The 25,918-nt window shown below is 37.8% G+C and overlaps 1 protein-coding gene across 1 annotated transcript in view; it reads left to right on the top strand.

Moving 5' to 3' along the window:
- Positions 1 to 25,918, top strand: part of LOC127190912 (contactin-associated protein like 5-1-like) — a 721,994-nt gene that overhangs the window by 533,399 nt on the left and 162,677 nt on the right. The window contains exon 14 of the mRNA XM_051148186.1: positions 16,767 to 16,923. Within this exon, the coding sequence (XP_051004143.1) occupies positions 16,767 to 16,923 (157 nt within the window). The remainder of the gene's footprint in view (positions 1 to 16,766; positions 16,924 to 25,918) is intronic.

The raw sequence follows: 25,918 nt of genomic DNA, 5'->3' as shown, positions 1-25,918 counted from the left end.
CAAATAAAACTCACAGTCAAATGCAGGAAGACGCAGCCAAACAGGTGAGAGACATAAAAGAAGCACATAGCGTGGAATTGGAAAAATTTCAGGAAAATGCAAACAACCAGATTAAAGAAATAAATAAAACTGTTCAAGCTCTGAAGACCTATAAAGTGGCAATGGAAGAAACTCAGGAATATACAAAAAATCAGATGAAAGAAATCAAAACATCAGTTCAAGATCTGAAGATGAAAATGGATTCAATGATAAACACACAAACAGAAGAAAAACAAAAACAGGAGACCTCAGAAAAGAAGACGAGCAACACAGAGGTGAGCTTTTCTAACAGAATCCAAGAGGTAGAAGAATGAAACTCAGGTCTGGAAGATACAATCACAGATCTTGAAGCAACCATTAAAGAAAATGCCAAATCTGGAAAACTCCTGACACAAAACATCTAAGAAATTAAGGACACCATGAAAAGAAGAAACCTGTGGATAATAGGCATTGAAGAAAGAGAAGATATCAGACTCCAAGGCCCAGAAATTATTCTCAACAAAATCATAGAAGAAAATTTCCTCAATCTAAAGAAAGAGATGCCTATAAACATACAAGAGGCCTACAGAACACCAAATAGAATTGACCGGAAAAGAAAAACTGCCCGTCATATAATAATCCAAACAAAAAACATACAGAACAAAGAAAAATATTAAAAGCAGCAAGGAAAAAGGGCCAAATAACATTTAATGGCAAACCTATCAGAATTACACCCAAATTCTCAGCAGAGAACATAAAAGCCAGAAGGGCCTGGAAACAGATCCTGCAAACGTTAAGAGACCACAGATGCCAGGCCAGACTACTTTACCCAGCAAAACTATCAATAAACATTGATGGAGAAAACAAAATATTCCATGAAAAAACAAAATCAAATAGTACCTATCCACAAATCCAGCTTTACAAAAGGTACTAGAAGGAAAACTCCATCCCAAAGGGTCAAGCTACAAGCAAAACTACTCAGGAAATAGATAACTATCCCATGGCAAAAACACAACTACACAAACGCTCGACTGGAAACAACATCAAAATTAAGACTCTTAACAGTGACTGGTTATTAATATCTCTCAACATCAATGGTCTCAATTCTCCAATAAAAAGACAAAGACTAACTGAATGGGTGCATACACAAGATCCAATATTCTTCCGCATTCAAGAAACATATCTCACCCATAACGATAGGCATTATCAGAGGGTAAAAGGTTGGAAAAAATATTCCAAGCAAATGGTCCGAAGAAAAAAGCAGGCGTAGCCATTTTAATATCGAAAAAAATAGATTTTCAACCAAAATTCATCAAAAGAGATGAGGACGGACACGTCATACTCATCAAAGGTAAAGTCAACCAAGATGACATCACAATTCTGAGCTTCTTTGTTCTTAATAAAAGGGCAACCACATTTGTAAAAGATCTGCTAAAAAGGCTTAAACCACACATCGATCCACACACAATAATAGTGGGAGACTTCAACACCGCATTCTCACTGAAGGATAAGTCATTGAAACAGAAACTAAGCCGAGATATAACATCATTAACCAATGCCCTGGTTCAAATGGATCTAACAGGTATCTATAGAATCTTTCACCCAAACAAGAAAGAATATACCTTCTTCTCTGCACCCCATGGAACCTTCTCCAAAATAGATCACATCGTAGGTCACAAAGCAAAGCTCATCAGATACAAGAGGATAGAAATACTACCTTGTATCCTATCAGATCACCATGCTCTTAGACTGCAATTCAACAACAACAGAAATAACAAAAAGCCTATATGTACGTGGAAACTAAGCAACTCTCTGGTAAATGACACCTGGGTCAGGGAAGAAATAAAGAAAGAAATCAAGGAGTTTCTGAAATTCAATGAAAATGAAGGAACACCATACCCAAATTTTTGGGATACATGGAAAGCAGTGCTAAGAGGAAAATTCATAGCACTAAGTGCCTTTAAAAAGAAATAGGAAACATCGCACATAAGCATCTTAACAACACAACTGGAAGCCCTAGAAAAAAAAGAAGCAGAAACACCCAAGAGGAGTAGACGCCTGGAAATAATCAAACTCAGGGCTGAAATTAACAAATTAGAAACTAAGAAAACAGTCCAAAGAATCAACAAAACCAAAAGCTGGTTCTTTGAGAAAATCAACAAGATAGACAGACCATTAGCCAAACTAACTAAAAGGTGGAGAGACAGTATTGAAATCAACAAAATCAGAAATGAAAAGGGAGACATAACAACAGACACTGAAGAAATTCAAAGAATCATAAGATCCTACTTTGAAGGCATATACGCCACAAAATTTGAAAATCTAAGGGAAATGGATGATTTTCTTGATCAAGTTCACTTGCCAAAGTTGAATGAAGAACAGATAAACAAGTTAAATAGTCCCATTTCCCCTACAGAAATAGAAGCAATCATCAATGGTCTCCCAACCAAAAAAAGCCCAGGGCCAGATGGTTTCAGTGCAGAATTCTACCAGACCTTTAAGGGCGAGCTAATACCGATACTCTTCAAGCTACTCCAAAAGATAGAAATGGATGGAAAATTACCAAATTCATTCTATGAGGCCATAGTCTCATTGATACCTAAACCTCACAAAGACTCAACAAAGAAAGAGAATTTCAGACCAATTTCTCTTATGAACATAGATGCAAAAATACTAAATAAAATACTTGCAAAACGAATACAGGAGCACATCAAAGATATCATTCATCATGACCAAGTAGGCTTCATTCCAGGCATGCAGGGATGGGTTAATATACGGAAATCCATCAATGTAATCCACCATATAAAAAAACTGAAAATAAAAAACCACATGATCATCTCCTTGGATGCAGAGAAAGCATTTGATAAAATTCAACACCCATTCATGTTTAAAGTTTTAGAGAGATCGGGGATACAAGGCACTTTCCTCAACATAATAAAGGCTATATACAGCAAGCCAATAGCCAAAATCAAAGTAAATGGTGAGATACTCAAGGAAATTCCTCTCAAATCGGGAACAAGGCAAGGCTGCCCACTCTCTCCATATCTCTTCAATATAGTACTCGAAGTGCTAGCCAGAGCAGTAAGACAACAAAAGGAGATCAAGGGTATCCAAATGGGAAAGGAGGAAGTCAAATTATCCCTCTTTGCAGATGATATGATAGTGTACATGAGTGACCCTCAAAACTCCGCCAGAGAACTCCTAAAGCTGATAAACACCTTCAGCAAATTGGCTGGATACAAAATTAACTCAAAAAAGTCTGTAGCCTTCCTATACACAAATGACAAGCTTGCAGAGGAAGAAATTAGGAAAACCACACCCTTCACATTAGCCACAAGCAATATAAAATATCTAGGAGTTACCCTAACTAAGCAAGTGAAGGACTTGTATGAAAAAAATTTCAAAACTCTGAAGAAAGAGATTGAAGATGACCTGAGAAGATGGCGTGATTTTCCTTGCTCATGGATCGGGAGAATTAACATAGTAAAAATGGCCATCCTACCAAAAGCAATCTACAGATTCAATGCAATCCCTATCAAAATAACTACACAATTTTTTAAAGACATTGAAAGTTCAATTCTGAACTTCATATGGAAAAACAAAAAACCCAGAATAGCTAAAACAATCTTGTACAATAAAAGATGCTCCGGAGGAATCTCCATACCTGATCTCAAACTGTACTATAAAGCAATAGTACTTAAAACAGCATGGTACTGGCACAGCAACAGGCTGGTTGATCAGCGGAATCGAATCGAAGACCCAGATATGAATCCACACACATATGGTCACTTGATTTTTGACAAAGAAGCCAAATCCATACAATGGAAAAAGGATAGCATCTTCAACAAATGGTGCTGGTCTAACTGGAGGTCTATGTGTAAAAAAATGAAACTGGACCCATATTTGTCACCTTGCACAAAACTCAAATCCAAGTGGATTAAAGACCTCAACATAAAACCAGAGACACTAAGCCACTTAGAAGAAAAAGTGGAAAAGAGCCTGGAACATATTGGCACAGGAGACAACTTCCTGAACAGAACACCAACGGCCCAGGCCTTAATGTCAACCATTAATAAATGGGACCTCATGAGGCTGAGAAGCTTCTGTAAGGCAGGAGACACTGTCAAGAGAACAAAGCGACAGCCTACAGACTGGGAAAAAATCTTCACCAACCCTACATCTGACAAAGGTCTAATATCCAAAATATATAAAGAACTCAAGAAATTAAACACCACCAAACCGAATAACCCAATTGAGAAATGGGGCTTGGAACTAAACAGAGAATTCTCAACAGAGGAGTATCAAATGGCTGAGAAACACTTAAAGAAATGCTCAACCTCCTTAGTCATCAGGGAAATGCAAATCAAAACAACTCTGAGATTCCATCTTACACCCATCAGAATGGCTAAGATAAAAAATTCAAGCGACACCACATGCTGGCGAGGATGTGGGGAGAGAGGAACACTCCTCCATTGCTGGTGGGAATGCAAACTAGTACAGCCACTTTGGAAATCTATCTAGTGCTATCTCAGAAAAATGGGAATAGGGCTTCCTCAAGACCCAGCTATTCCACTCCTTGGAATATACCCAGAAGATGCTCCAGCACACAACAAGAAAATTTGCTCAACCATGTTCATAGCAGCCTTATTCATAATAGCCAGAACATGGAAACAGCCTAAGTGTCCCTCAGTAGAAGAGTGGATAAAGAAACTGTGGTACATATACACTATGGAATACTACTCAGCTATTAAAAACAAGGAATTCCCGAAATTTGTGGATAAATGGATTGAGCTAGAAATGATCATAGTGAGTGAGTTAACCCAGAAGCAGAAAGAATCAAATGGTATATACTCACTTATATCGGCATACTAGCCCATGGGGCATGTCCCACGAAAGCCTTCACTTACCAGGAAACTGGGACAGAGGGGAAGGCATCCTATTGGGACTCTAAATGAGAGACGCATGGGAGAACAGCAAAATAAAAGGATCCAGAGGGTCCTAGAAATCTACAAGTAGAACAATATGATAGGCAGATTTGGGCTCAGGGGTCCCGCTCAAACTGAGGCACCAGCCAAGGACAATACAGGAGGTAAACTTTAAACCCCTTCCCAGATCTAGCCAATGGTCAGAATATTCTCCACAGTTGAGTGGAGAGTGTGATATGACTTTCTCACGTACTCTGGTGCCTCACATTTGACCATGTCCCCTGGAGGGGGAGACCTGGTGGCACTCAGAGGAAGGACAGCAAGTAGCCAAGAAGTAACTTGATACCCTATGAGAATATATAGGGGGATGTAATCCCCCTCAAGAACAGTCATAGGGGAGGGGAATAATGGGAAAATGGGGGGAGGGAGGAATGGGAGGATACAAGGGATGGGATAAACATTGAGATGTAAGAAGAATAAATTAATAAAAAAAAAAAAGAAATTGGAAACATGGCACATAAGCATCTTAACTACACAACTGGAAGCCCTAGAAAAAAAAAGATGCAGAAACACCCAAGAGGAGTAGACGCCTGGAAATAATCAAACTCAGGGCTGAAATTAACAAATTAGAAACTAAGGAAACAGTCCAAAGGACCAACAAAACCAAGAGCTGGTTCTTTGAGAAAATCAACAAGATAGACAGACCGTTAGCCAAACTAACTAAAAGGCAGAGAGACAGTATAGAAATCAACAAAATCAGAAATGAAAAGGGAGACATAACAACAGACATTGAAGAAATACAAAGAATCATAAGATCCTAATTTGAAGGCATATATGCCACAAAATTTGAAAATCCAAGGGAAATGGATGATTTTCTTGATCAATTTTACTTGTCAAAGTTGAGTCAAGAGCAGATAAACAAGCTAAATAGTACCATTTCCCAAAAGAAACAGAAGCCAGATGGTTTCAGTGCAGAATTCTACCAGGCCTTCAAGGGCGAGCTAATACCGATACTCTTCAAGCTACTCCAAAAGATAGAAATGGATGGAAAATTACCAAATTCATTCTATGAGGCCATAGTCTCATTGATACCTAAACCTCACAAAGACTCAACAAAGAAAGAGAATTTCTGACCAATTTCTCTTATGAACATCAATGCAAAAATACTAAATAAAATACTTGCAAAACGAATACAGGAACACATCAAAGATATCATTCATCATGACCAAGTAGGCTTCATTCCAGGCATGCAGGGATGGTTTAATATATGGAAATCCATCAATGTAATCCACCATATAAACAAACTGAAAATAAAAAACCACATGATCATCTCTTTAGATGCAGAGAAAGCATTTGATAAAATCCAACACCTATTCATGTTTAAAGTTTTAGAGAGATCGGGAATACAAGGCACTTTCCTCAACATAATAAAGGCTATATACAGCAAGCCAATAGCTAAAATTAAAGTAAATGGTGAGATACTCAAGGAAATTCCCCTAAAATCGGGAACAAGGCATGGCTGCCCACTCTCTCCATATCTTTTCAATACAGTACTCGAAGTTGTAGCCAGAGCAGTGAGACAACAAAAGGAGATCAAGGGTATCCAAATGGGAAAGGAGGAAGTCAAGTCATTCCTCTTTGCAGATGATATGATAGTGTACATAAGTGACCCTCAAAAGTCCACCAGAGAACTCCTAAAGCTGATAAACACCTTCAGCAAATTGGCTGGATACAAAATTAACTCATAAAAGTCTGTAGCCTTCCTATACACAAATGACAAGCTTGCAGAGGAAGAAATTAGGAAAACCACACCCTTCACATTAGCCACAAGCAATATAAAATATTTAAGAGTTACTCTAACTAAGAAAGTGAAGGACTTGTTTGAAAAAAATTTCAAAACTCTGTAGAAAGAGATTGAAGATGAATTAAGAAGATGGAATGATCTTCCTTGCTCATGGATCGCGAGAATTAACATAGTAAAAATGGCCTTCCTACCAAAAGCAATCTACAGATTCAATGCAATCCCTATCAAAATACCTACACAATTTTTTAAAGACATTGAAAATACAATTCTGAACTTCATATGGAAAACAAAAAACGCAGAATTGCTAACATAATCTTGTACAATAAAATGTGCTCCAGAGGAATCTCCATACTTGATCTCATACTGTATTAAAAGGCAATAGTTATTAAAACAGCATGGTACTAGCACAGCAACAGGCTGGTTGATCAGTGGAATTGAATCGAAGACCCAGATATGAATCCACACACATGTGGTCACTTGATTTTTGACAAAGAAGCCAAATCCATTGAATGGAAAAAGGATAGCATCTTCAACAATGGTGCTGGTCTAACTGGATGTTTATGTGTAAAAAAAAAATGTAACTGGACCCATAGTTGTCACCTTGCACAAAACTAAAATCCATGTTGATTAAAGAGCTCAACATAAAACCAGAGACACTAAGTCACTTAGAAGAAAAAGTGGGGAAGAGCTTGGAAGGTATTGGCACAGGAGAAACTTCCTGAACAGAACATCAACAGCCCAGGCCTTAATGTCAACCATTAATAAATGGGACCACATGAGGCGGAGAAGCTTCTGTAAGGCAGAAGACACTGTCAAGAGAACAAAGCGATAGCCTACAGAATGAGAAAAGATCTTCACCAACCCTACATCTGACAAAGGTCTAAGATACAAAGTATATAAAGAACACAAGAAATTAAACACCACCAAAACAAATAACCCAATTGAGAAATGGGGCTTGGAACTAAACAGAGAATTCTCAACAGAGGAATAACAAATGGCTGAGAAACACTTAAAGAGATGCTCAACCTCCTTAGTCATCAGGAAAATGCAAATCAAAACAACTCTGAGATTCCATCTTACAACCATCAGAATGGCAAAGATCAAAAATTCAAGCGACACCACATGCTGGTGAGGATGTGGGGAGAGAGGAACACTCCTTCAATCCTGGTGGGAATGCAAACTAGTACAGCCACTTTGGGAATCTCTCTGGTGCCATCGCAGAAAAATGGGAATAGGGCTTCCTCAAGACCCAGCTATTGCACTCCTTGGAATATACCCAGAAGATGCTCCAGCACACAATAAGAAAATTTGCTCAACCATGTTCATAGCAGCCTTATTCATAATAGCCAGAACATGGAAACGGCCTAAGTAGAAGAATGGATAAAGAAACTGTGGTACATACACACTATGGAATACTATGCAGCTATTAAAAACAGGGAATTCCAGAATTTGTGGATGAATGGATTGAGCTAGAAATGATCATAATGAGTGAGTTAACCCAGAAGCAGAAAGACTCAAATGGTATATACTCACTTATATCTGCATATTAGCCAAAGGGGCATGTCACACCAAAGCCTTCACTTACCAGGAATCTGGGACAGAGGGGAGGACATCCTATTGGGACTCTAGATGAGAGAAGAATGGGAGAATAGCAAAGTAGAAGGATCCAGAGGGTCCCAGAAACCTACAAGTTGAACATTATGATAGGCAGATTTGGGCCCAGGGGTCCCGCTTAAACTAAGGCACCAGGCAAGGACAATACAGGCTGTAAACTTTAAACCCATACCCAGATCTAGCCAGTGGTCAGAACATTCTCCACAGTTGAATGGAGAGTGTGATATGACTTTCGCACGTACTCTGGTGCCTCACATTTGACCATGTCCCCTGGAGGGGGAGACCTGGTGCCACTCAGAGGAAGGACAGCAGGTCACCAAGAAGAGACTTGATACCCTCTGGAACAGTCATAGGAGAGGGAAAATTGGAGGGAGGGAAGAATGGGAGGATCCAAAGGATGGGATAACCATTGAGATGTAACAAGAATAAATAAATTTTAAAAAGCCACAACGTGGAAAGGCAGAATAGATGCCCACATGTTTTCTTCTGACTTCTATTTATTAGTACAATACCCTGCTCATCCCCAAAACTGTCCCTATACCCCCCACATCTCCCAAAACATGTGTGCATGTGTGCATGTGTGCACGTGTGTGCATGTGCACACACACACATGTAGTTGCTCACTTTATGAGCAACATATATAAATGGAAGATGTAAAGTCAAAGTGCTTTAGATGCTGGGACAAGAGAGCAATGGTGGAGTGTGACATTTGCTTTTGTGTTTATCATGATAAATGAGAAACCCTATAAAGGTGGCCATGGTGTTCTGACAGAGGTTATTCCTTTGCCCCTGATCTTACTCAAGGTGCTGATTTTATCAATGTCTGTATCTTTGTTAATCATCTGCAAAAGGGGGATTAAAGTATTTGCCCTAAAGTGTTAATATTATGGTTCACTTGTGTCATTATCATTATACCTCAAACCTTTCTCTACAGCTTGGATCAGTGAAGGTTATTTCTTTTCCCATATCACACTTTGATAGAAATTTGGAAACCTTTCTCTATTTTGGATTTGTCAAGTAGTATTTGAAACTTTTTTATAATAGAACTTCTATGGGAATGTATGGGGAGATGAAAGATGGCTCTGTACATAAAGAGTTTATCATATAAGTAAAGACATGAGTTGGGGTGCCTAGAACCCATATGATGCTATACATAGTAGCACATGTGTGTTAGTCCACTGCTTTTGTAGCAATATGGGAGGTAGCAATGGAAGAACTTCCAGGAAATCAGGAACCATGTGTCTTGATATACACACTGAAAAATAACAACAAATCCTATCTCAAACAAGATATAAAGCAAAGATGTATATAGAATATTGTCTTCTGATTTCTATACATACATAGTATCAGACACACACACACACACACACACACACACACATACACACGAAGCCCTCTGGGTCGTTCCATTCCCCAATTATTCCATACCACTTCCCGCTTTCCACCAGAGTCAAGTAGTGAGACTCAGCCATGAAGGAGTGTTCCTCTTTCCCTTATATGCTCACCAGCATGTGCTGTCTCTTAAAATATTTTATCTTAGCCATTCTGGTAGGTGTAAGATGGACTCTCAGAGTCATTTTAATTTGCATTTCCATGATTGCTAAGGATGTTGAGCATTTCTTTAATTTTCTCTTGGCCATTTTATGTTTCTCTGTTGAGAATCTGTTTAGCTTCATACCTCTTTTTTAAATTGGATTATTTGAATGAGTGGTGTTTAATCTTAAGAAAAGAACACTCAAAGATGAGATAAGACAATCATTACTAGGAAAATTATCATATGAACTGAAAAAATACCAAACATTATATTTGAAAGGGATGATATGTAGATGTAAGAATTGCATGGCAGAAAATAGAACTAGATTTACTCTTCCTTTTGATGTTTTGAGTTAACCAGAATTAAAGGTTATGAGCATGTACCAAATCAAATCACCAATCCCTGCATCTATGTCTCAGTAAACATCATGAAAGAGAGAGCGGAAAGATTGTGAGGGGCAGAGTGGTAGGAAGTCGCCTGTGAAACTGTCTCTTTAAAATGATGCAGAAGCCACATGTATAATCTGTCAACAATGAAGTTGCTCAAACAAGACATGAATGATGATAAAAACATGCTCATATATGGAAGGGAAAAATCTGGTAGGGACAAACTGCTAAGAAAAACCAATAGCAATGAATGACTACTGAGAGAGGGAGAACTAGTCTTTCCTAGGGATGAGCTGTCTAATTGGCTTTTTTATACCAAGTGAGCAGCCCAGAAATCACATGCAAATAAACAACAATAAATGGACTCTGCTGGCCCTACTCGTATATGTATGCATATAATAAAAAATAATAATAATAATAGTCATAATAATAATAACACACTAGCAATATAAAAATGAATTGGAGCAATGGAAGAGGTTGAGAAAGGACAAGAAAATGAGGAGATGATGTAAGTATATTTTACCTAAAATTCAAATTAAAGGATACCAATTCTCTGAAGAGAATGTGAGATAAAACAAAATAAATTGAATTAAAGGAACAGTAATAGTGGCAGCAAGAGGATTTCACCGCAGTGTTTCTGCATTCATAGAGCTCTCCAACTCCTTGCTGGTTTTGCTCATAAGGTTTTCTGCATGATTCCTGAAAGCAGATGCAGCTAAACTGTTTGTGCTCTCCTGCAGACTTCACTGAGAGGCTGTGTGTTTACTTTAAAATAATAATTCAAAATTCAAGAAGAAACTCCAACTTGAATTATATTGATCAAGCACTAACTGTGCTTAGAGGCCACTCTATGACTTGACCTGAATTTCTTATATAAGCGATATCATAATTGACCCATACTTGCAAAAACTAGGCTCATACCTAATTATTTTATAAAAATACATTGTTTTCAGGAAGAAGAGATAGCACCATGGATTAAGTGTTTGTTTTGAAATTATAAGGGCTTGATTTCAACCCCTAGAATACATATTATTAATAATAATAATAAAGCCAGAAGTGGTGGAGTAAATGCTGGATAAGCCCATGAGTATCTATAGTGCCAGTGTTGAGAATATAGAGACAAGATTATGCCTTGGGTCTCCTGGTCAACCTGTCTACGTAAACTGATATACTTCAGATCCAAAAAGAGATCTTGTCCCAAAAATTCAGTGGAGAATGGTTGAGGAAAACCCTGGACACCCATCTCTGCCGTTCATCTGCACACACAGGCATGTTCTTACAAAATCACATATATTGTGTTTTCTTCTTTCCTTAAGCTATTCCTCTGTAAATAGCATATCCACACTCTTTGAGGAAAATTATGAAGTATCATGGTATGTCCGACTCATTAGCAAGATTTCTGAATTTATTCTCCTGCAATGTTTGGATTGCAGATGCAATATTTTTCGTTAATAATTCATGAAGTTGTGTGTGTGTGTGTGTGTGTGTGTGTGTGTGTATCATCATATATTCTTGGGAGTTTCTATATGCCTACCACCATGTGTTCTCTCTCAATGGACTGGAGTTATCAGTATTCTAAACTAGTTGGCCATAGAGCCCAGATAACCATCTGGCTCCACTTCTCTAACACTAGGATTACAAGGGAGCATCACTGTGTCTAGACTTTTCTTTCTGTCCATCTGTCTGCCAGCCTGTCTGTCTGTTTGTCTGTGTTTCTCCTCATTTTTATTCTTCTTGTTCTTGTTCATCTTATTCTTATTCCTGTATATTTATGAAGACAGAGATTAGATTCTTAGGTTACAAGGCCATCACTTGACTGACTAAGGTTTCTCCCCAGTCTCTAATTTGAATTCTTATTATTTTCAGTTTTATTGATACAAATTTTGAGAAATTTTTTTTTTTATTTTTAGCTGTGACTTATTCTGTGATTTATTTCTGATGACACAGTTTTTAAAACAGTTCCAAAAGAGAATAAAAAAAAATACTCTCAGTAAATGTTTTCCCAATAACTCAATACTGTATGTATAATTAAGTAACAATATTTTATTCCTTCACTAATGGAACAGTTTCATTAAAAAAAAATCAATGTCTCCAAAAGTCAAGATTGTAGCTAAACTATGGATCATTTTCTTGACTACATTCCTCAGTGGAGAATTAAAATAAACCATGGTTTTCTTGTGTGGTTTTTATTTTCCTCATTTTCTGTCTCTCTATTACTTTAAAACCGTGGATAAATAAACATAGGTTAGCTGGAGGGAAAAAACACGAGGCACCAGTGTTCATAGACAAATATTTAAGTATAAGTATATTTAAATATACTTTTGGTTTTCTTTTGTTTCTTTTCTCTGCATTCAGTTAATATAAAGGAACCTGAAAGCTGTACAGGCCAGTTGAGCTTGGTTTGTCTAGCCAGTGATTTAGGGGGAAGGCAATTAAACTGAAGATTTGGGTTCTGGTTTTGTTTCTCAAGACAGGGTTCATCTGAAGTTTTTAAAGGTGGTTGAGTTACTTGAAAAGAGAAAGATATTTGTGTCATTTAGTGATAACTTTATGAGTATTACTATTAACATTATGAGTATTAGTTCAAAGATATCAGGAAAGGGAAAGCTGAGAAGGAAGATAGTATTAAAGAGGGTATACAATTTAAGCCAGATGTGGTGGTAAGATGAAAGTGGACTTTTCCATTTCTTCTAAGGAATTAGTACTCCAAAATAACTATGCTTGTCATAAAGACCTTCCCCAAATTTCTTATGGGTTACAGAATATTATTCTGAATGTCTTTTCTCTACATGTATGACTCAAAGACTTATGGGAGATTTATTTGTGTGGACAACTCAGAGAAAGTGGGTGCTTTTTAGATGTAGATAGACACTGTATGAAATTATGGATTTTCATCTACAACAAGGGCTTGCCTGGGCTAAAGTCCCATATAGTAGCACACACAAACAGAAGCTTGCAACTGCTTTAGAATTATTTGGTTTCATATGAGGCAGTGTCCCTTGTAGGCCATGCTGTTTACTGGCTTGTTATATGGCTAAGGACAATGTTGAAGTTCTGATCTTCTTGTCTTCATAGCCCTAGTGCTGGCATTAGATGCCTGTACCATTACAGTTGATTTACGTGTATTTTACTGTGAACCCAACCCAGGGCTCTTTGAAGTCTAGGCAAGCACACACTTCCAATTGAACTATATCCCCAACACCAACAATAGAATCTTAAATCTTGCATGTAAGAGAGCCTGTAATGGTTTATTTTAATTATCTAGTATCTTTGATCAAGTAAAAGAAAACAGCCACTGCCAATGGAAGACAGAACTGGTGTCTTCAGCTGATGCTGTTCAGGGCCCTCATATCTGTGTCAGGTCTTTTTTGGGATATACTATCACTTTCTAGATGCCAGCTATAAGCTACTGTGGAATTCACAATCATTTTTAAAAATAATTTATTCAGTTAACATCCTGAATGTTATCACCCCGCTTGTATCTTCCCATTCTCACTCTCTTTCTCACTTCTTCACAATCCCCCTTCCCTAGACTTCTGACAGAATGTGACCTCTTACCCCACCATATGACCACAACCTACCAGGTCTCATCTGGAAAGCCTGCTTTCTTTTCTATCTAGCTTCCACACCATGTAGAAATGATCAAGTTGGGGCCACCAGAGTTCTTGACAGAGGCAGTCCCCGATATCCACACAACCTTGAAGAATGAGCTATCCATTGGCCACATCTAAACACAAGGTCTAGGCTACTGCATATATTGTCCTATATTGGTGCAACAGTTGGTGCAAGTGCCATCCAGGTCCTGATCTTTCTGGGTCTGGGTTACCTCATTCAGGATGATCATTTCTATTTCCATTCATTTTTCTGCAAATTTCAAGATTTCCTCATTTTCAGTAACTAAATAGTATTCCATCATGTAAATGTACCACTCTTTCTTTATCCATTCTTTATTTGAGGGACATCTAGGTTGTTTCCAGATTCTGGATATTAAGAGTAAAGCTGCTGTGAACATAGTTGCACAAATGTCCTTGTGTTGGTGGAACATCTTTCAGGCATGTTCCCAGGTGTGGTATAGTTAGGTATAGAGGTAACACTAGTCCCAATTTTTTAGAAAGCACAAGATTGACCTCCAATATGGTTGCAGAAGTTTGCACTTACACCAGCAGTAGAGCATGTTCCCCTTTCTCCACATCATTTTCAGCATGTGCTATCACTTGAGATTTTTATCTTAGCCATTCTTATAGATGAAAGGTGGTGTCTTAGAGTCCTTTAGATTTGAATTGCCCTGATGACTAAGCAATCCCTATCGAAATACCTACACAATTTTACAGATCTAGAAAGATCAATTTTTCACTTCTTATGTAAAAATAAAAAACTCAGAAGAATGAAAACAGTACTGCACTGTAAAATATTTTCCTGAGAAATCTCCATCCCTGATATCAAGTAATATTAATAAAAATGGCATGGTACTGGCATATAAATAGGCTAGTTGATCAATAGAACCAAATTGAAGGCCCAGAAATAAACCCATACAGCTATGGGCACTTGGTTTTTGACAAAGAAGGCAAAATCATGTTATGGAAAAAAAGAATATTTTCAACAAAATGTGCTGGTCTACCGGCATGTCAACATGTAGAAAAATGCAAGTAGATCCATGTTTATCCCCATGCAAAAAATAAAGGTCAGGTGGATTAAGGACCTCAACATAAAACAAGACAAATGAATTCAGTTAGAAGAAAAAGTGGGGAGGAGCTTTGAACTCATTGATACAGAAGACAGCTTCGTGAACAGAACACCAATAGTTCAGGCCCTAAGATCAACAATTAACAAATGGTACCTCATGAAACTGAGAAATCTTTGGAAAAGCAATGTACACTGACAACAGGACAAAACAACACCTCACAAAATGGTCAAAGACCATCCTACATCTGACAAAAGGCTAGTATCAAAATTACATAAAGAACTCAAATATTAAATACCATCAAACCAAATAAGAGAACTAGAAATGGTGTACAGAGCTAAATAGAGAATTCTCAACTGAGGAATAGTGAGTGGCTGAGAAACACATAAAGAAATGCTTAACATCCTTTGCCATCAGTATATTCATAATCATTAAAGACAACACAGAGATAATGAAATCAGGACCCAATGCTAGTTATTCTGTTTTCCTCTGTCTCCATGAATTATTCATTTCAGATATCTTCTCTGGCTCACCAGCAAATTATATTCACATGCTGTTTTCCCCTGAGTCTATGAACTTGAAAGTTCATATCTTCTCTTAGAGCGTAAGGTCACTTAGGTTCTGTTTTTGTTGTGAGAAAAAAATTATGAATGAGAAGTAGGTCAGGATCCTTTATATATGTGCTTACATTCTGTTTAACCTAATTTTTATGCTCCTTACAATCTACCAAAAGAAACACAGGTTTTGCTAATTTTGGCCATTACTGTATTATTTTCTCTTGGACATTTCAAAGAGAAGTAATTTTATCCATATATATGGATAGATAGGTAGGTAGATAGATAATGAAGTGTGATTTTGTATATGTGTGTATGTGTGTGTAGTAGTTGTTGTGTGTGTAAAGGGTGATTTGAAATTTAGAAAGAAAACAAAGGGAGAGAGAGAGTAATGTTAGGTGATTAAGATGATGAACAAGAACAGACACAGGAGAAATGACACATGGATCATGAAAGAGCATATAAAGCTATTTTTTCTAGTCTTGATGTCATTGTGATTTCCTTCCATTTTTGTGATCTATATGAAAATTCATCTCTCTGTTTATTGAAGTAGACCACCTTGGCAGTTGAGAATTATCCAAATTATGTTTTTCTTTTGAGGCAGAGTTTGTGGAAATTCCGTCTTCCTTTTAATTCCACTAACTGTTGGTAGAATAGCACTCAGATATGACTTTTCTCTGACAACCCATGTGACACTGACTGACTTAAAGTGACTTTTTAAAAACTTTTTTGAAGGAGGGATTTTGTAAGCTGAAAATTTTCCTTTACTCTGCTTAAAACTATATTGAATCATTCTACTATGCATTATTTAAACTGTAAATTTTTCATTGCTACACATAACTACTAAAAGTACCATGTTAAATATTTTAAAGTGTTCCAACCAAATTATGATATTTCAAATCTGGTCAATTTGGGTTTATGTCTCTGCACTCTTAATGCTGTCATTCATCAGTCTATAACTGTGCTCTTTTAATAAAAATATCTTATTACTTGCATACCTGTATGTGTGCTAAGTATGTAAATTAAAACATATAGAGAATTGAAAGAGATGAAGGAAGAGAGAGAAAATGTAATACATAAGGTGTGGAAAAGAGAGAGGGAGGAACGGGAAGGGTAGCTGTATAGGTATGCACACACACATACACACACACACACACACACACACACACACACACACACACACACTGCTTTGAGCTCCTCTGTAACCTTTAAGCTTTCACTTCTGACTTATGAAACATCTTGTCTTTTAGATGGAGTCCCATTCACCTGGTGGATAGGGAGGGCCAATGAAAGGCATCCTTACTGGGGAGGTTCTGTTCCTGGGGTCCAGCAGTGTGGATGTGGCCTGGAGGAGAGCTGCCTGGACATACAATACTTTTGTAATTGTGATGCTGACACAGATGAATGGTAAGAAGAAATTCAATTCTCTTACAGTGGATGGAAATGTTAACTTATGCACAGAATTAGTACTAAGAGAAAAATATGCATAAACAAAGTCAATTGGAATTAGGTCTACATTTTTTAAAGGCCTAGGAGCATGAGAGATGGCTCAGCAACAATGAACAATGGATGCTCTTCCATAGAAACTGGATTTGCTTCTCAGCATCCATATGTTGGGTGACAACTGCTTATAAGTCAAAAAGATCTAAAGTCCTCTTATGGCCTTTGTGAACACTGAGTGCACATGTTTCACATGCATAAGAGGAAGACATATACAAAAAATAAAAATGTAAAATGTCTGCTCTTGTATGTTGAGAAGTAATACTGAGGTTTGTGCCAACACTTCTTGTATTCTGAGTCTTATATTCTAAGCAAGGAATTAAATGTACTATGCCTTTGATCAGTTGTGTTCTCTCCATGCCCCTGTGTGTGTGTGTTTGTGTGTGTGTGTGTATGTGTGTGTCTGAATGCTCTTGTGTTTATGAATGCTCATGTCTCTGTTTATGCATGTGTATGGAACCAAGAAGACAACATCCACTATTATTCCTCAGATATCATCTGGGCCGGAACTTATCAAATAGGGATGGCTGGATCCATGCATCTGACTGTCTCTGCTTCCCCAGTGCTGGGATTACAAGCATTTATAACCACACCTGACATTTAAATTTGGGTACTGTGGACCCATTCAGGTCTTCTTAGTTTAATGCAATCACTTTTCCATCAAGCCATCTTCCCAGATTCTGGGTTACATTTTGAAATACACACATTGGGGAATGGCCTAGAGAGAAGGATGTGTAGTTATATGGATGGTTTATTTTATTCCCACTGATGTTTAATGCCTTTACCACCATTTAGTGACTTCTAACAACAAATTAAAATATTTTGGTTTTGTTTTTTTGGTTTTTAAAAATGTATTGTAATTTATTAATATTACACTCCAATTGTTATCCTTTTACTTTGTTGTCCCATTCCTACCCTCTCTCCGTCATTTGCCCTTTTCCTCTCTCCTAGACCTCTGACAGGGACATTGTCTTCCATGTTAGGACAACAACCTACTAGGTTTGCCAAAGATACCCTTTATCTGCTTCCTCAGTGTGTCCTTGGAGCCTCCCCACCAAGGAGAAATTATCAAATTGGGGGCACCAGATTTCATGTCAGAAGAAGACTCCCACTCTTCCCACAACCTTCAAGAATGAGATGTCAATTGGCTACGTCTGAGTAGAAGGTCTAATTTACTGCATTAATTGTGCTTGATTGGTGCAACAGTCTGTGCAGCCCCCACCCCCGTCCTAATCCCTTGGCCTTGATGGTCTCCTTGTAGGGCTCCTGAACCCTCTGGGTCCTTTCATCTCCCCACTCTTCCTTACATTCCACAGCTGGGAGAAGTCTCTCAGAATACATCTATATTAGCCTATATCCACTTATAAGTTATTACTTATATACCATGTGGATTTTTCTTTGTCTTTGATACTCGGGATAATCATTTACAGTTACATCCACTTGCCTGCAAAGCTCAAGATGTTATTGTTTTTAAGAGTTGAGTAATATTCCATTGTGAAAATACCCTATTAGGTTGTTCCATGTCTGGTGATATCTCTGGATCCCACATCTGGCAGGTCAGTTCAGGCTCTGCATGCTTCCTGATAAGAAGGAGTGGACCGCAAGATCAGACGTTGCAATTCTCACTCAAGGGTGACTAGAATGCTTTAGGGATGAGGCTTATGACTTGGGCACAAAGCCATGTTCCCAGCTGCTCTGGAGGAAGGTGGGAAATGAGTTCCCGTACATGGTGTTACAATTAGCTCATTTAGAATGAGACTGCAGGTCTCAATAGGCAATGGAGACTCAGGAACCCCACAAGATCTAAAAGTGTTACAGTTCTTCATGGCAAGGTCACAGAATAGTCAGTGAACAAGTGCCTGAAATGAGCCCAAGACCATGAAATTGTTAGTATCAGAAGGCAATGGAAACTCATGCATTCCAAAAGCCAGTGATAGAACTGCAGTGTTACAGTTATATGCTTCATCTACCATTCCAGGCATGTCAGGTGAAACATGTGTATGCCCTAAGGCTAGGAGAGTACTTCCCAGTGGTCAGCACCCATCTTGCCACAATTGGAGTAGATAATTTCACATGCTTGAGAATGCAGGAAGTCCTAGAAGCTTGGCACATACCTAAGGAGCCCTTCTTTTTCCAGAATGATAAGTCTGATTCAGTTGTGGTGGAGTGAGAAAACAAGCCAAACTTTACTTGGGAATTAAGGTTATATAAGCCCTGGGAAGTGTGTGTTTGTGTGTTTGTGTGTGTGTGTGTGTGTGTGTGTGTGTGTGTCAAGGCTGGAGGGTGGAGGTGGTGGTGGGGGAGCTTGTGAGGGTGAATGTGTCTGATCCTCTACTGCTAAAGGTGCTAGTATACTTCATCTACATACAGTGCCTTGTTTACAGTAAATATCACAAAAGGAGAAAAATATTTAGTTATCATATATGTGAGGAGATGATTTCTAAGACTCAGTGACACCCTTACAAAATCTGGAGTTACCAGTTCATTGAAGTGAGGGCCCCCTCTAAGAAACTACTATTCTGTGTATAATGAGTGCAAAACTGCTATATCGAGAAGTCAGACTTTGACCTTTGCCAGCATATACTCACTTACTGATTTTGACTTAGTGATCATAAAATTCTCACAGATATCTTGATATTCCATAAGAATATGTGCTTTGAGGTTGAAAAGTATCAATTCCAGAAGAATAAAGTGATAGTTTTGATAGTAAACACATCTGTCAAATACTAAGACCAGAATTCAAACCCATGTCCATTAGACACCAGATCTCCAGTGCTCTCCAAATCAGCTCAGTCCTTTGAAGTGATATTCAAGTTCTCATATACATTAGGTCTATATCATCTCTAACTTCCAGAGAAGCTTTCCAGTTTTCACACTATCAGTTATGAACATGTGTACACCTGTGTACACTAACCTTCCAGTTCTGGGCTGAATTTCAAGCACCCTGACATTTCAGCTTTCGTAGTATTTCTCTGTCTCCTCATCAAATGGTTCTGAATTATAGATGAGAATTCCTGTCAAGTTTCTTTTCAACAAACTACAATTTCTTTTTCTGTTCAAACTGTTACTTGCAGGGAACAGATCAATGAAACTTAAGTTATAGTCAAAATATTATTTCAGATCAGAAAGCAAGGGTTGGGGAAATGTCTCAGTCAGTAAAGAGTGCACCATACAAGCAAGAAGACCTAAATTAAATCCTCAGAATCCACATAACTAATATCTTTAAAGAGTTGGGCATGGTTTCAGAGTCTTGAATTCCAGCACTGGTGAATTAGAGGCAGGTGGGTCTCTGGAGCTCATTGGAGAAGTTCCAGGTGAGACCATCTAAAACAGTAGTTCTCAACCTGTGGTTCAAGACCCATTTGGGGGTAAAATGACCTTTTTACAGGAATCACCAAAGAGCATCTGAAAACACAGATACCTACATTACAGTTCATAGCAGTACCAACATTACAGTTATGAAGTAGAAATTAAAATAATTTTATGATTGAGGCTACCATGTGAGAAACTGTAGTAAAGGGCCTAGAATTAGGGAAGTTGAGAACCATGGTCCTAAAAGACATTCAATCAAACAAGCAACCAAACAAAATAGATGTGCAGTACCTGAAGAATGGCATCTAAATTAGTCCTCCAGAAGCCATTCCATGCAAATATACACATGCTCCTCTACACACAAACACACACACACACACACACACACACACACACACACACACGCACAAAGGTGTTGACAAATTATCTCATGAAAAGAATAAGCACTGTCTTTCTCAATGTCCATAATATGGGGACCATGAGTACAAAGTATGACAGAACTGCAACTTCTTGGGTACAGAGGAGAGTTCCTTTAGATGCCTCCTTTAACCCAATCTCCTCATATAGAAAAAGTCAGATGAAGTTGACTGAAATTCAGAATTTAAGTTCTTTTTCCATTGCCCCCCTATACTTTGAAGTGAATTTTATCACATTATAGAGACCTAAATATAAGTCTACCTTGTGTCCTATATGAAAAAAAAAACTGTCTGTGAATCACATTGCCCTCAATCTATTTGGTCTTGATGTAGCAGACTTCAATGTGAGTTTCAGGGAGACAAACTCAGCACATTATTGGAGAGGGATATGTTAGTTTCTTTCCTTCATACATAAAAAAGTATCTTCAGTAACGGCTTATCTTGCACATAGCTAAAGGGTACAATCCATCATGGCAGAGAAGACATGGTAGCAGGAGCTTGAGCCAGCTGTTTACTTTGTGTCCACAGTCAGGAAAGAGAGAAGGATGAATACTTATGGTCAGTTCATTTTCTCCTTTTTATTCAATCTGAGACCTTAGCCCATAAAATGGTTCTGCCCACATGTAAAGGGGGCCTTCCCACTTCAAATAACCCAGTATAGACACTGGATGCTATAATTTTAGCAATCAAGAGGAAATATTACACTAAGTGACATCTTCAAGTTTAGGAGAGTTGTGGAAGTGTAGGTATTTCTAGGTGATTATATTATGAGAGAGAAAGGCAGAGAGAGAGAGAGAGAGAGAGAGAGAGAGAGAGAGAGAGAGAGAGAGAGAGAGAGAGAGAGAGAGAGAGAGATCTTCTGTCTCCATACACTCAGATTCACTCATGAATTTGAGTCATAAGTCCCCTCACTTTTTCTTGTATTAGATCTTATTTAAGGATGTACAGGTTCAGACTAACACCTCTTCATTTTGCTTCATGCTATATAATTAGAGAATCTGACACAGGGAGAAAATGAAAGGTGAAAGCTGACACTGTCCCTTCTCAAGATAAAAAAGTCTGGGCTTAGTTTATGGCACAGTACAGACTGGGATAATAGCTGTACTTGCCTTATTCATGATAAGGTAATCCTGTATTTTCTCCTCAAAAATATTCTACTGATGATGTCATCCACTCAGATCCCAGGTTTTCCCTCTATTTACCTGATTATTAGTCCACTAACCTCTGAACCACTGCTGAAATTATTTAACTTCCTCACCTATGCTGTGCTCACTGTGACTTACTAAATGTCCTTTCTTCAATTCTGTTTGTGCTTTTATGTACATGTATAAAACTCCATGTGTGTGTTTGTGTGTGTGTGTGATTTTTGTTGCATGTATAAGGGTAAATATGGATTGGGTAATTTATGTGATCTTGTGGGAAGAACAAGCGTTGAAGTTAGATACTTTCTATTGTTAGTCATCTTTTTCCCCTCAGGGCCTTTTCATAAACCTGTAGACTATCTGGCCACTGAGATCCATTGAGACTCATGTCCTCTAGAGTGGTATTGTTAAAGAATGATAAAGCACATTTTTAATGTGGTTTCTGTGGATCAGAGCTTAAGTACTTTCACCTACTGAACAATTTATCTCCCCTGCCCACAAGCAGAAGCTTTCTGAAACATACCAATAGAGCCCTCTGTGTGTGCACAAAAACACAGTGGACAGATTAGTCCTGCACAAGGTGTAGGGGAGTGTTGACCTTTACAGGGAGGAAAAAGTGATCATCAGAGAGGAAGAAATGCATCATTGTGAAGCATTTTAAAGGTAGCTCCTGGTGACAGTCCATAGCCTGAGTTGTAAGTTTTCTTCTCCAAATTCAAGGCTAAACAAAAGTGAAGCGCCTTTCTTTTCTTTTTTTTTTCCTTTTTTTCATTAATTTATTCTTGTTACATCTCAATGTTTATCCCATCCCTTGTATCCTCCCATTCCTCCCCCCCCCATTTTCCCATTATTCCCCTCCCCTATGACTGTTCCTGAGGGGGATTATGTCCCCCTATATATTCTCATAGGGTATCAAGTCTCTTCTTGGCTACTTGCTGTCTGCCTATTTCATTGTTGGAGAAGAAAGTGAACAGAGTTTGATGGTTTCTAATTTTAGTTATTATATTTGTTCTTGGTGGGTCATTTTGTCAGGCAGTGTTTCTATCACTTTCTCATCTGAATGGCGAATCTATATTTTTTAATTTTAAAGAGCCATATATTTTAGGAGACATTGCTACCCTTCCTTCCTTCCTCCCTTCCCTCCTTCTCTCCCTCCCTTTCTCCTTCCCTATCTCCTTCCTTCTTTCTTTCTCTTTTCTCCCTCCTTCATTTCCTACCCCTCCCTCCCTTCTCTTTCCTCCCTCCCTTCTTTCTTCTTTCTTCTTTTTCTTTCATTTTTATCTTTATTTCCTACTTTCTTTTCATTATATGGAATCCTGGACCCACCACCTACTGTGCAGAGGTTGGTTTCTCTCTATGCCTCAAGACATTATTTCTGAAATGATCCTGCAGTCCTGAATGAGTGATGACTGAGTGATTTTCCTTGGTCACCTCTTTACTGCCATTCTTTGATAGATGGTCTAAATACACTTCAGTCCTAATTCATGTTGATAACACTGGAAGCCATTATTCTTCTCTGACATCATCCTAAGAACCATTTATCACACGTTTACCTATGTATTTTCTAATCTCTTTTAAATGTAGTTCTTGGAATTGGATGGGTAACCTACATAGTAGTACTCAGTAAACAAGAATGAAACCTCAGTTTTTTTCTCCAGTATCCAAACAAAGAGAAAAACCAAAAGAAAGCAAGAAAAACAAAAAAAGATTCCAGCATGATGGAAGACCTTGTAGGTCCAGTCCTGGACAGGTGGAAAGAGGCAGGTCCTGGGCTCTCAGCCAGCCTCTTCAGAATATTTCACTTGTTTTTTAAAATATGAACTACTTTAAGTTTGTTTTGGAACCACTGGTGCAAAGGTTCTAAATGTTGAATGGCCATTAGGGCTATGTCTCACTGGATTCATGTGTATAGTCTATCTTGCACTGGCTTTGCAATAACCTTTTCTGTTGAAGAGAAATGTGTCTGTTTGATGTGAGGCCACTGTGTTTTCACTGTTCAAAGATTGATTGAAGAAAGGTTCTGACACTAGAAAAAAATGTGGAGAGCTCCTGAGAAAGGACACCCAAAGTTTTCTGCTAAGTGTACCTCACACTCAGACCTGAATCAATAAGAGAAGCTCTGTGTCTCCCTTGTCTGCTCTACACACTTCAATGCAGTTCTAAGTCTTGATCTACCACATTGTAAATAATGCATAGAGTTGAATATTTTTCTCTTTGTAACTTTAACATTTATTTTAAAAGAAATAGACATTTATTATAAGATATTCAAATATTTCAGAATATATGAATAAAAAATAGAAGTTTTCACCTCACTAGATCTTTGAATCCTCAGGAATGTATCCCATATGCAAAATGTATTTAACTTTTTATTATTTGGTACTTCCATTCATTTCTATAATGATTTTTTTTTTAATTTTCTATTCCTGTCTTTCATCCCAGCCTGCCAACTCACAGAGATTTACCTGTCTCTACCTCCCTGAGTGCTTAAATTACAGGCATGCACTACTGTACCAGGCTCTGGAAGAGCTTTTTTGCTTTTAATATATGCCAGTATGTTGATACTAGAGCATCAATGGAAGGTAAACAAATATCGTAGTGTCCAATGGAAGCAAAATCAGCATTAATGGACAGACTTCAGAACCCATCATGTGCAATAAAAATTGGAAAAAGTAGGACAACATAGCACCTCATGGATCCTTCATGGGGAACTCTATGTTTTATCTTTACTGCAGTTGTTTGAGCTCTGCTTTACAATCTCTATTTGTGAATTAATTGGAACAAAAAGTAAAATTAATTTATGTGTGTGTGCAACATGAAAAATTGTCCTTTATAGCTAAGACAAAATTATATCATTTGAAAGACTTATAAATACAAAGACACAAATTGCATATATTATATTATGTATTTTTTGTAATTTCAAATAGGGCTTTAGGGGAAGGGTTCCGGTGGATATTTGACTTATTTATAAACTAAGTAAATTGTTAAATCTCTTTATCCAAATCTCATGAGCTTGGTTCTAAATCTTAAAGTTTAATTTTCCGCACATACTATGTAGCAAGAACTCTCCATTCCAGGATCATAGATGGTTGCATATGAAATAAGTTGTCTTGCCTGAGGGCACAGAGTAGTTCACAGACAAAGAAGAAAACAAAACTAGGTATCAGGGAGATTAGTTTTTGGGCATTTAGCACAGACCAGACACTGAATGCAGCAGCTGCAAATCTCATTTAAATCTCTTCCACCTGCTATTCAGATGTGGATACAATACAGCAATAGTCTCAGGAAAGATATTACTCACCCACACTAAACAGCTCTAAGGTGTGTTGTCAAACACATAAGACACATATTAGGAACTTGGTTGCTGTCTTTTCTATCCAATGATCCTACAAAACTCCTCAGTGCCTCTGAAGCAGTTTTAACATTTGTAAATGGACATAGTGGTAGACACACATCATATAGAAAAATCATGTGTGCAAAGGTTACGAGTGTCCCTAGGATATTTCTGCCTGGAAGTATTTACATAGTCAATGGTAATTTATTTATTTTAATTGTATTTGTATTACAATTTTTAAAACATTGTTTTTAGTTATATTTTGAAAGTGACATTCAAAAATATTATGTTCTTGAATAACATTTATCCCGTATACTACATTTTCTAGGTCTTCCTGGTGTGTGCATGAGTTATATGTATGCATATTTTATTTGTATGTGCAGGTGCATGTGAACATGTATGAGTGTATATGTAGAAGCCAGAAGTCATCTGCTGTTGTTATCCCTGGGGTAATGTAAAATACATCTTATTTCTTTGAGACAAGGCTTCTCATTGGCCTGGAGCTTACCAACTCAATGAGGTTGGCTGTCTAGCAAGCCCTAGAAATCTGCCTGTATCCACTTTGCCGAAGCCTATGTTTAAAAGTGAGTGTTACAAGGGCAGGTGTTTTTGTATAATTTTAAAAAGTCCAGAATCAGGTATCCATGCTCACACCCCAAACATATTATTATTCCTGAGATACCACCACAGCTCTGTGATGT

The sequence above is a fragment of the Acomys russatus genome, chromosome 6 (assembly GCF_903995435.1).
Source record: "Acomys russatus chromosome 6, mAcoRus1.1, whole genome shotgun sequence".
In the NCBI taxonomy this organism is placed as follows: Eukaryota; Metazoa; Chordata; class Mammalia; order Rodentia; family Muridae; genus Acomys; species Acomys russatus.
The sequence above is the reverse complement of the archived record's forward strand: the minus strand, read 5'-3'. Positions and strand labels throughout refer to the sequence as shown.